Here is a 12,890-nt window from a genome sequence, read left to right as displayed (position 1 = left end):
AAAGGAACAGCTCATGATCCAAAGTACACCATATCATGTGCCAAACATGGTGGAGGAAGTGTTATGGCATGGGCATGTATGGCTGCCAATGGAACGGGCTCACTGGTGTTTATTGATGATGTGACTGCTGACAGAAGTACCAAGATGAATTCTGAGGTGTATAAGGCTATACTCTATGGCTGTAATTCCTAAATGGTAAATGCCATATTTTTGTGGAACCTCTTAAAATAAAACTGAAAGTCTACACTTTGATCACATCTTGATTGTTTTATTTCAAATCCATTGTGGTGGTGTATTAAGGCAAAATCACAAAAACTCCATCATTGTCCAAATACTTCTGGACCTAACTGTTTGTTCTTGTTACCCAGGAATGAATTGTTCTACATGTTTGCTGTGTTAGTTATTTAGCCACAGTCATTCTGCTGCCTGTTTCCGCATGGTCCCTTGTTTTGTGCTGTTTGTGTGGGATCCTAAGGCAGAATTGAGTCATCCCTTAGTTCATCTCCCTTCTGTTCTGCAGTGAGGGGGCTGTGAGAAAAATCTGTTTCATTTGTCTGTGAATTATGATTCTGGTCTCCCACTCAAACAGAAAGTCTGCCGGCTCAACAATGAGGCTGAACACAATCTACCAAATCAATTAATTCATGACATGTTGCACTGTGTAAACGACATCTGTGGTTTCTGTGTTCTATTTTCCTCTCTCTCAGGTGAATGTGGAGGTGCTGGTGGAGTACCCTTTCTTTGTGTTTGGTCAGGGCTGGTCGTCTTGCTGTCCAGACCGGACCACTCAGCTGCTGGAACTTCCTTGTGCCAGGCTAGCTGTGGGCGATGTCTGCATTTCCCTCACTCTCAAGAACCTGAAAAATGGCTCTTTGAAAAAGAGTCAGGGGCAGATTTCAGATGCTACCAGTCTTGGGCCACCTCTTAAACCACCTTTTAAAGCACCTTTAGGAGGGACACGCAGGGCAGCACGGCACATGGAGCAGGAGAATGGACTGGCACAATGTGGCAGGCAGGGAGGAATGAGCTCCCAGGCAAGCAAAGAAAACGGAGAACTAGGTTTTGGGGAGAAAGGAGCCTATAGAATTCCAGTATCCTCAGAGTCGGAATCTATCACTAAACCTACAGGCCGAAAGCGGAGATGGTCGGCCCCAGAAGGTCGCAAAGTCGAGAAGCCTGAAGAGGAACCACCTTCAACTCTTCCCAGGCCTTCATTCATCCCTCAGGAGGTTAAAATCAGCATTGAAGGCAGATCGAATATTGGCAAATGAAAGCCATTTTGGACTTGTTTGTCGTTTTTGAATTGAATGAAAAAATGACCCTCACAATGTTCTTTTTTCCAGAATATTGCTTTTTATATCATTTCAAAATTGATTTCTCTAAATTTTTCTATCCAGATTACTGTACTGTAGGCTAAATTAACTCAACATATACGTATCACCTTATGAGTAGTGATAATATTTGAATAGGTGCATTGAATATATACAACCGATTAGTGCAATTTATTTTGGTTGGGTAAATTTGGGACAGTGAAGTTGTTGAAGGTGGGTTTATGTAGGACTTCTGAGCCCAGAGGGGTGCAAAATATCTGATATTCTCAGCCTTACATCTTTACGTCCTATTATGACATATAAGGTGATTTAAAGTCACCCTAAACTTTAAAAAATTTAATAATTTAAAAAACAGTTTCAGTACACAGACTGGTGGTTTTGCTGCCTTTTTTGAAAACAAGGGTAAACCTGAGGTGGCAGGCTAGTTTGCTTGGATCATGAAATATAAGAGCCAATCATGTTCTAATATGCAAATGAAGCCCATGCCACACTTGTTTACCAGGGGAAGTGGATGGATATCTGTATGGTTATAGTATCTCCAATTTGCATATTCACAGAATCTGGATATTTTGACGAGGGTTCTTCAAAGCAAGTTTTGGGTGACTTTAAATGATGCCTACTGAAGCAGCACTAGATGCTTGTGGTGCATTAGTCCCAGCTCCATCCATGTGTGAGCTTAAAAAAGAAGGTCGGCATGGATGACATTGCTCAGGGAGGCAGGACGGAAATCACTCCTCCACTGGCTGCAGGAGTTTACATAGTGTCAGCCATCCTGCTCAAGCAGTCTCATCTGATGTTTAGACATAGACGACAGACAATCTCCATCACAAATATTGAGGGTTTAAGTCCTGGTGGTTCATCACAGATTGTATTATCTTTTCTGAGGAAAAGAAGAGCAACAAAATGCTAAGGTACATGCCAATTGAGAGAGAGAGATCAAGAAATGTCATCAAGCAGTGCCAGTTGCTCCTTAGGAATGAGAAAACTATACTAATAGACCCAGAGATAGAGGAGTTTGCTTTTATATACTCACCTATTGAACCTTTTTTTGTTGTTTGTTTTGTTTTGTAGTTTTGCTTTTTTTTTCTGTCTTTTTTTTTTAAATTTGCGATGAATGTGTATACATTGCAATCAGGGGTCACTTTCAGTCATGTAGACACCGAATGGGTTTTTGTTTATGTATACGTTTGAGGATGGTTGACTTTTGAGCTATATGTTGAGCAAAAAAGACATTTGCTTAATATTTTTATTTTAATAAGAGCTTATTATTTGAGAGAAAGTGAAAGAAAGTCGCCTGAGAAGGGAGGGACAGGTGATCAAAGCACTTAACGCACCTGTCACACTCACCAGCTGATAGATAGTTTAATAAATTTATTATTATTATTATTATTATTATTATTATTATTATTATTATTATTGTTATTATTATTGTTATTATTATTATTATACGTCTCAAAATGAACACAGTACTGTACAGTATGTTGTATGTGAGTGATGGTGGAATGTAGCGCTCTGTGGAAAAGTCAGTTCACCCCGATCCGGGGACCTTGATCTGTGAAAAGAAAGAATGAATGTGAGAGGTGACATGAGGTGGAACAGTAAGCAGAGATACAGGAGATAACATTTGTTCCCAGGAAGCACTTTTCTGTTTAGGTCTTTACAGCTCTGCCTCCTCAGTAAACGGCAAGCTAAAGGCCTAGACAGCAACAGCCGCTCTTTTAATTGTAGCGTAGGCAGAGCTGGTGAAACAACTGCCATTTTAGTGATTAAAAGTGAGATGCTTGAGTGTGATTTCAGAAAGGTTTCAGAAGTCATGAGATTGTCCAAATTATGCCATGAGGAGAGAGAAAGCGCATGTGAGTGACTCTGGATGCAGAAATCTTCGTTGGGGTTCAAGGGTGTCCTATACATATGTTTGTGGAAGTGTATGCATGTATGGATTTGTATGCATTAGTGTGCACACACACAAACACACATTCACTTTTCACTTATATTAATGTGTTATATGTCTTTTTGTACATTAACATGTATAGAACTGCATATACTGTATCTTGCCTTAGTGCAAGCACATAGTGTGTGTGTGGGTATGTGTGCATACTGTGTGTGTGACTGTCTGTGTCATATATTTGTATGACTGTTCTGTATGTGTGTATATATATATATATATATATATACATATATATACATATATATATATATATATATATATATATATATATATATATATATATATATATATATATATATATACACACACACGACATATATTATATATATTTAGGTATTCGTCCAGTGTTTCTGTTTAAAGTTCAACTTAAAGAGAATTTTGCAGTTTGCACATCTGGAGAGGTAGTAACACGACCTTTATGATTTAGTTTTCAGCCAGTTCTCACCTGCGAGGGCTGAAAGCTCAATTTACTGAAATGTAGCAGTTACTTGACAAGTTCACTTGGCTTACTGGTCCGCTGTGGCTTCCCTTCATGCCTTCACTTATTTAACCCACAGGCACCCTTTTCAGACCCTTAAGAAGATGTTCTGATACACACTTTAACATGCATACAATGAGGGGAGGAAGGAGCCACACAGCCTGAAGCCTGCATACTTGTTGAACTCTCTGATTGTTGGCTTTGTTCAGGTGTTTGAGTGAGATGGATGGATGCATAGACAGATGGGTGAATAGTTAAAGAGATGGATGTGTGATCAGATGGCCTGTTGGATGGTGGTGGGTGGGTGAACACACCCCATATTTAAAAATGCTTTATTTTTTTATAATAAAACAGGGTTTCTCAGATCAACATCACAACCGTGCATTTTTTTATTTACATTTTAGCACCCCCTTTGAAGAGTGTGTATGTGTGACGTGTGTCTGTGTTTTCACGTGTTCATGTAAACAGTAGGGTGTTTTAAGACCGCAAATGAAACGGCTTCACATAACCAGGCGTGACTTTATGACGTTATGTTTGGGCCAAAATGCAGAGTTGCTTTTTTTTTCGTTTTCTTTAACCATTTGTGTGTATTGGCATTGCCTGCGTTTAACCTCGATTCTTTCAGCACTTTAGTGTGCTCCATTTAGCAGCATCTCTCCTTCTGGTTGCATAGTTTTGCTACAGGTATACATCAGAAGCATTCCAAATAATGACATATAGCAATAACTTGAGTCTGCAGTATTCAAACCAAATAGAAAACCTAACATTTACCACAGGAACTCAGTCGTCAGTCAACTATTTAGCCTAATAGTCTGGCTTTGAGTTGTCATGAATTGCACAGCCAGCCCGCAGTATCTTCTTCAGGGAGAAATGGAAACATATATGCAGTGATATATGTGTCTTTCTAACCCAGCTCCTTTTTGTGCTAGCGACCTCCAGAGCGTGTTCAGGTACCCATGCAAAGCCAGTACGCCTCGCACCGGTTTACCGCCAGCTACCTTTTTACAGCTTGGCCTTTATGTGCAACTGCCTGCTCGCACTCTCTCTCTCTCACTCTCTCTCTCTCTCTCTCTCTCTCTCTCTCTCTTATTCTTTCACTTTCATTTAGAGCCATAGAACCCCATCAGTATTTGTTTCTCTTCCCTTTGTCTGGGTGTAATATCTAAATCTGTCTGTGCGTTTTAAGAGTGAATGCAGAAGACATGGATGGCTCAAAAACGTGTTTTTACAATAATGCATGCTCTATAAATGACCCATCCTGTCACTCCCCACTTCTTTATTGGCTAAGAAGGTTGCTATCACCAGCAGAACAGAAAAGATCATAGTAACGGAAACTTTTTGCATGTGTTCTCTGTGTGAGGGTTGTGTTGTGATTGTGCTGTGATGTTAGACACGCCTCGCAAACCTGGGCCCACATTTAGCGTAGATTTGTGCATAAATTCTGTTTAAGTAACTTTGAATTTTTCAGCCTACATTTTGCTTAGATTTGTGTGTATACTTACGCACAGCTTGGGTAATGAGTAAGTAAAGCACCCAGGTCAAAAAAAAAAAAGTTGCGAGTCACATGCATTTCCTCAAGTCCGCTTGTTTGTTTAATTACAGATCTGGACTGCTAATAATTTGCTAAAAATGTTATTACTGTTAAATACACTTTTGTGTTTTACACTTAGTTGGACAGATTTGGTGTGTTATCTTGCTTGAATGTAACTTATCTTGTTGTGTTGGAGGATGTTGCAGGTCTTGACATTTGGAAACAGCTTGTTTTTAGGGCCTGGACTGATTTTTTTTAGCTGCAAGCTAATAATTACTAATAAATTTTTGCTACCAGTTATCAGCAAAGCCTGTACAAGTCTAAGTGCAAAACCACAGACACATTTCAGAAAGATAGTTCCCAACCATCATTGAGTAGGAGTGTAGATGGAGGTCATAATTTCTCTTGGCCCAACCCATCCAGTTCCCCTTCACGACAGATGCACAGCAGACAGCTGTGAAACAGGACGTCCATGGTCAGTGGTTCTCCTGATGGTAGCAGCTGGACTGCATTCTTGTCGCAGTTAAAGGTGTATTCGTCGACTTTTTCAATTTCTTACTTGTACAAACAACCTGCAAAATATGTAGAACATGATTAAAAAAATAATGGTTTAAGCCATAATTTCAGGACTAAAGTATTACGTGGCTGAAAAATCCATTTGTAAAACTGATTTCTAGTCCAGAATGTTTGTTTGTGTTTGGATGGGCCTCCGTTAGTCATTATAAACACTCTACAGGCCACCGTAGATCCTGGTGGCAGAGCTTTGTGATCTGTTGGGGGGGATTATGCTCAGAGAGTTAAAAAAAAAAATCATACAAATGTCTAACCCACCTACTTAACCATTAGAGTGCTAATCCTGAAAAAAAATTGACTAATTGTACATAATGCACCTTTAAAGCACCATCTTATTAATCCCATTAATCCCAAAGGGATTCCATACAGCATTTGTTGTGCATTTGTTGATGTTCAACATCAGACATCAGAAATGACAGAGACACACAAAAGTATTAAACAGTACAGCTTAATACCTCCCCATTTTACTTATCAAAACTAAAAACGTCTTTTGTTTGCATGATATTTCCCAATATCACTAACATGAGTCAAAGTCCTTTGTTCAGGTATCCTTTGAAGTGAATCCTAAATACCGTATGTAGTTAATTGTGGGTGTGTCTGTATTTAAATTGCAGTAACATGCACATGCACACTGTCTACGAACAGTTGATAAATATTACTTGTAGGTATGACCTGTGAATACATATTTAATGAATCCCAATTTTATTGTGTATACAAGTTAAGTTTGATGTGTAAAAAAAAAAAAAAATTTAATGTTGACAAATGAGGCCCCAGGAGTGTACTGCTTGTAAATGGTACAACTAAAATGAAACAATTCTTCATGTACTCTCCTATAATGTTATAATTTTCAAACAAGTGCAACTCTTCTAGGTTTTTTTTTCCTGTTTCTTTGATAAATGTGCAATATGTAGCATTTCTTTTCTGCAATCTCATCTTTTCAAAAGTTACTATGTACTGCCTCATAAGCACTCTGATCCCTGCTTATTAGAACATAATTTACTGATAAAAGAACCTTTTAGTATTCGACTTGGCAGTGAAGGATCACTGTTGATTCCTATTAGATTCTGATACGTGAACAATAAAGAGCATTTGTAAATAAAATGACACTATGCTCATATCCAATACGTACGAAGAAATTCTTTGAATACAAATGTGAACGTTCCCATTCAAAGTTTAAGTATAGCGTATGCTTTCCAGCTAATGTCTCATAAGATCAGTGCATGAAAATCAAAACCGTCATTTTCTTTAAACATCATGCAGTTAAACATAAATGCAGAATAGATGTAGCATTATGTAATTGTTACCATGTTACCATGTACTGTTGCAAATGGTTTACACTTCATTTTCATTTTTTAGCCATGTTAACCCATTCACTGTCTTTTTGCACCTAACACATATCCTTTTATTTCTTATTTCTCAGTATGTTTGACCGTCTTTGGCCTAGGAGTGGCTTTGCAGTTTGGCTTGATTTATGCGATGTGTGTGTTTGTTTAACATCACAAACTTTTCCTCAGGCTTACTCAGGGATGAGAAGTGTGTCTGAATGAGCGTACGTTGAAGCAGACCTATGTAATGTGTAGGTGAAGTGTGTACTGGGTATAGCGTACTGTGTGTGTGCATATATGTGTGTGTATGTTAAACTGCTGAAATACCAGAAGCAGTCATTTCATTGGCCCTTCGAATAGGTTTCTCTCACAGGTCCTTGTCTGTGTGAGGACTTCCTGAGTTTCTGTCTGTGTATCTGCCTTAGCTGTCTGTATCAAAGACTATAGATTATATATATTGTGTGTGTGTGTGTGTGTGTGTGTGTGTGTATTTGGAAGTGTTGCTTCTCATTGTCTGTGGCATCACAAACCCCGATCCTCACCTCTTCGAGTGATCCAGACTGAGAAACGCATCCAAAACCTCATTAAACATAGGGACCACTTTTGTAAAAAATAAAAAACAAAAAATGTAAAAAAAATAAAAATAAGAAAAACAAACAAACAAACAAAAAAATTAGGAGAAAATCTAAAAAATGCACATTTTTTTTTGTCATTTTTAGAGTAGATTTTATAATACTGTTTCAGCACTTTGTAACCTGAGAAAGACTTGGTGCCATCACAGTGCCAAGTGTTTTCGACGGTGTAACATTCATTCAATAGAGAGCGTCAGGGAGTGAAGCAGAGTGAGAGTGTGAGAGTAAGAAATCCTACCTGCTGTGATGGTTGCGTTTCTCTTGGTGCGAGGCCGTCTCGCTCTCCACTCGTTCCTGGGTCCAACGAGTTGAGATGTTGAGGCCAGAGAGTCTGTTTTAAGTTTGCGTGGTCCTCTAGCAACCTGAAAAAGCTTACTTATGTAAAACACATAGGTTTTATTTGCTTTCTTGACCGTGTTTGTCGAACGCATGTATTAGGACCTGGAATTCTGCTTGGGTCTTCTGTGTAGCACTCTGATCTTGTGGTTGAGGACGTGAGATGCGTGTTTAGTGAAAAGTTTTATTTGAGAATTTTGAGTATGACTGTCAGCTTGCTTGAGGAGCACCACTATGTCCTTGTTTTACTTGTTTTACTGGCACAAATGACAAGAAAACAATATTGGTGCAAATCTTAGCATTTGAAACTTTCTTTTAAAAAAAAAAAAAAAGCATGTTTTTTTTTTTTTTTTTGATTCATCGCAAAATCAAGTTTGACACCTTTTTTTATGTTTGAACTGAATCAAAACCAACCAGGAGTCCTCTGTTCAACCTGACTGTTGTTTGACGTCATGTAGATGTCCAAAACCTCTGGATTAATAATCTCAGGCTGAGATATCATTCTAATCTCATCCTGTAAAGTGTGTGTGTGTTTCGTAATATGGGTAGATTGTTTATTATCACTTGTTATTTCTCTATGATTCAGCCGTGTCAATGCTGGATAGTAAACGCTGTGCACTCTGTGTGACTGGAGGCACATGTCTTGTTGCAGTGCGATGCCCGGTCTTTGTTACACTTAATCATGCTGAGCTGGTAAACTGACAAATGCACTCAGAGAGAGGGGCCGCTCTGTTCTGTGTTCTCTTTCACAGCTGTCTCATGTCTGGCCAGACCACGGAGGAAACAAGAAACACCTTGCAGACTTCTGAAACACTTTTTTTGGAACACTAAAATTGACTACTTGTCAATTTCAGGTCCATCTCAGCCTTGGTTTCCACTAATGAGAACTGAAACCAAGGACTCAGACGATTGCAGCCTCCGAACGGCCGCAACATCCAACTTGTGTATAAAGCTGTTCTCACACACCCAATGTCATCGTCATGTATCCTCTCAGCTGGTGCATGTATTTATGCTTCACAGTTTGTTTTACTCCACTTTCAAGAAATGAAAATGAACCACTGAATATGTTGCCAATGATTGTTCAATGAGACATCTCTGTAAATCTGTATTTGACAGAAGTCAGTAAGAAAACTTTATATATAATAAAAGAAAATTGATGACTGGAGGATGTACAGATGATAGCTCAGACTTTTAGAGGAAACAACTCAGAAAGCTCCAAAAAATCCACATGCTTATGCTAGCAAAAGGACACCATTTACTCATTATTGAGCGATTAGCTGAATATTTCTTCTGTCATGCTTTCATGGTATCCCCATTTTGCTTGATTTTATTAGTCTGGTTTTGCATTAGAGATGAGTATAGTCGGACACAGGAAGTGGCTGGTCCTTAAACAGGAAAGCGTGATCTCCGTAACAGTAGCAGTGTAACTATAGGCTGCTTGGTGTTACAGATCATAAGGAGATTTCTTGTCTTCCACTGGAAGGGAAATAAAGGCTGTGTCTAGTTTCTTTTTTTCCTTTTATTTCCATTCGATGGAAAGGATCATGATGGCAGAACCACTCAAAAGGACCCCCCCTTTAGGGTTGTAGGTGGACAGAATTATACAAGATGATATGGTTTCAGAGCTTTGGAGTTACTGGTCTAATTGTATATAAGACTGTTAAATGAAAACCGTTGAATGTCACATCCAATCCCAAGACTCAGTGTTCTTGGTATTGAAGCAGAGAAGTCAGGCCAGTAGCAAGAAGCAGTCCTGGGAGAAGGAGGAATGTTTTGCACCTTACTTAGTACAAGAAGAAATTGTATATATATATAAAAGCATAAAGGCCTGAGTAGAAACTTATTTTGTGAAAGGAGATTATTTTTATTTCTTCTTTTTTGTTTGTTTCCATATGCGTGCATACTCTGTACATTGTGTAAAATATTGTACTTGCACTAGCTTTTTTTTTTTTTTAATGGAAACTAATATAAAAAAAATCAAGAATTGAAATTCTATTTTCTAATTGTGGTGTGTCTATTTGTAGGATACACTCACGTCCGTTTTCTTGGATTTTATGGTCCCTTTCTTTGATGGTGCTTGCCAGTTTTCTAGTTAGAATTTCATTATTCAGAATAACAAAACAATATTTGATTCAGGTTGTGAACAAATTTGTTAAGAAAAAAAAAATACAAATACAAAAAAAAAAAAACCAAACAAAAAAACAAATCGTCTGTATACCAGTACAAGTTTATTGTTTCAGTATACACGTACTAATAAAATTACAGTGCCAATAGCAAATTGTGGATTTTTTTTGGAGTTTGTGTATGAGCACTGTCATGTTCATTGTGTTTAATTACACACTGCTTATACCACAGTGCGAATTCTCAAATCTGGTCAGAAGGTGTACGTTAGTTTTGTATAATTGCAGTTTTGTGTTCTGGCTGTAACATGAACAATAGGCTTATCTTAATGTGTTCGTTCTAATACTTTATTATTTCTAAAGTAACAATTCACAGGGACTTGTATGGCGGATGCTCCATATAATATAAGACTAATAATAAACTGATTTAAAAAAAAAAAACTTATTGTTAACAAAGAAAAATGTATAATCAGTTGTGGTGAAGTTTTTTTGTTAGGAGACATTTATTCTACATTTATGGAAGGAGCCTCAGATGTATTAGTGTTTTGTAATAGTCACAGTGCTTTGCAAAGTTTCCCAGCACTGGAAAATCTTCAGGATTGAGGATTTTATGCTTTCTAGTTTCTCTGTAAATTTTTTTTCTGAGAGAGAGAGAGAGAGAGAGAGAGAGAGAGAAGGAGATGCTGGTGAGGGAATGACTGTGTAGAGTTGCTATAACAAGTGATTACAGAAACTAACTTATCTTGTGGATGTTCCACAACATTAAATCTACCTATAAACCATTAAAAATATGAGACATCATTCATAAATAAATTAAAAAGTTAAATATTGTAACTTTTGGCAAATCTCTGTGGTATAAGTGGAATAATACACTCCAAACCATGTTTTTCTAGGAAGATAATTCACTTCGGGCTGGTACCGGCACTCCACTTCATGCTGTAAAACATGCTGTAAACTGCACATGAACTTGTGTGAAATATAATGTAGAAACTAGGGATGCATTGATACTATTTTTTTCCAGATTGAGTACAATTTTTCGTACTGTAATTGTAAATTCCAGTACCGATACAGAGTGAGGGGAACGGAAGAGCATATGACTTAGTGCACAGTGCTCGCAGAATTGAAGTGCTCTCATATGCGACAATTTCTCTGCATGCTCACTTTGCGTATTACTTGCACCCTCCAATAAAAATACTGTTTAAACGCCATGTTTGATCAGGTTTCTTGTATTATAGGCAGACGCTATAGTAGCTCCTCTTGACATTTTCACATAGCAGAGTCTACTTTGCCTTGATTTCCATCATTAATTGTGAAATACGTCCAGATCGCTGTCATTTCAGGTTGTCCTTTAATGAGTACACTAGGCTTACGTCACAGAGTATCATGTTGTATTGGATGTTGGTATAGGAGCCTTTTTTTTTTTTTTTTTTTTTTTTTTTTTTTTTTTTACAAGTAAGAGTACGAGTAAATGAGCATGGTATCAGACTGATACCAGAAACCAGTATCACTATCGATGCATCCCTAATTCAAACAGCCTTATATGAACACCCAACTTCTTGCTTCAAGTGTCTATGGCACATGATCAAAAATAATTGCTGCCATTGATTTCTAGCCCTTTCTTGGTTCTTCAAGATCAGGCACCTGTTGCTAGGCAATCGCACCAAGCAAATTCTGGAAATAAGTGAATTTTCATGCCCTCTATTGGGAAAAACCACAGTGTTAGTGCAGAGGAAGCCATGGCACTATTTTGGCAGTTCCTGACGGAGGCGGTAATGGAGTGTGGGTGTGAGATGAGGTGGCTGTCTTGAGTATCAACTTGCATTAGTAGCTGGCTCATTCATTTAAATAAGTGTCAGCGAAAGATATAATCAGATCTAATCAGACACTGAAACCCACACCACTGCGTGCAGAGCAGGTCTAACGCAATTAGCACAGACTTGCTCAGCACCTGCATACCTCATCACATCGCTGAACGCTAACCAGTGAAACTCAAACCATTTAAGAGGGAAATAAATGGCAGCAGTAGTTCTGGATCATATAATTATTGGCGATTAATTACATTTTTATTGTGGTATAAAAATCTGATGTGTTAAAACTACAAGATTTGGGAATCTTGCCCGCTCTGGTGGAAAAATGCTTGATCGTGAGCTACTTTTTGAAACTTGATTATACTGTGCTCTTCTCCACCTTGCAAATTAATCTCATGGCTGTTAGAGCAAAGTTAATACACATTCAGATAGAATTCACGGCATGGCCCAAACCTCATAATGTGCACTAAGTAGTATACCTAAAGAGTAAAGACACCAATGGTGTAGTGACATACAATTTAGTAGAGTGGTATGCATTTTGGGACATGACTCGTGATTGCTTACTAATACAGAAGTGTTATGAACTATAAAAGCAATCAATGATCAAGCAGCTCATTCTGTGCTATCATAAACAGCCCATATTATACTGAATGAACTCCTCACATACCTGTAGCTAGCTAGCTAATGCTGTTGCACATCTCAGGCTGTTAGGTGCAGCACGCCCTCTAACCTGAGTATTTGTTCTCCAGTCTGTCAGTAAAGTTTATATGAAGCAGACAGTGTTAGCGCAGTAGCTACATTTCTCACC

The 12,890-nt window shown here is 38.1% G+C and overlaps 1 protein-coding gene across 5 annotated transcripts in view; it reads left to right on the top strand.

The window, feature by feature from the left end:
* The window catches only part of atxn1a (ataxin 1a), a 102,052-nt gene extending 97,918 nt beyond the window's left edge, over positions 1-4,134 (top strand). For all 5 annotated transcript variants that reach the window (XM_053228379.1, XM_034298601.2, XM_053228378.1 and 2 more), the window contains one exon: positions 708-4,134. In XM_053228379.1, coding sequence (XP_053084354.1) covers positions 708-1,271 — 564 coding nt within the window. In that variant the 3' untranslated portion in view covers positions 1,272-4,134. The remainder of the gene's footprint in view (positions 1-707) is intronic.
* The last annotated feature ends 8,756 nt before the right edge of the window (positions 4,135-12,890 follow it).

Source organism: Pangasianodon hypophthalmus, chromosome 23, assembly GCF_027358585.1.
Source record: "Pangasianodon hypophthalmus isolate fPanHyp1 chromosome 23, fPanHyp1.pri, whole genome shotgun sequence".
NCBI lineage: Eukaryota > Metazoa > Chordata > Actinopteri > Siluriformes > Pangasiidae > Pangasianodon > Pangasianodon hypophthalmus.
This window is presented reverse-complemented; position numbering and strand designations above follow the sequence as displayed.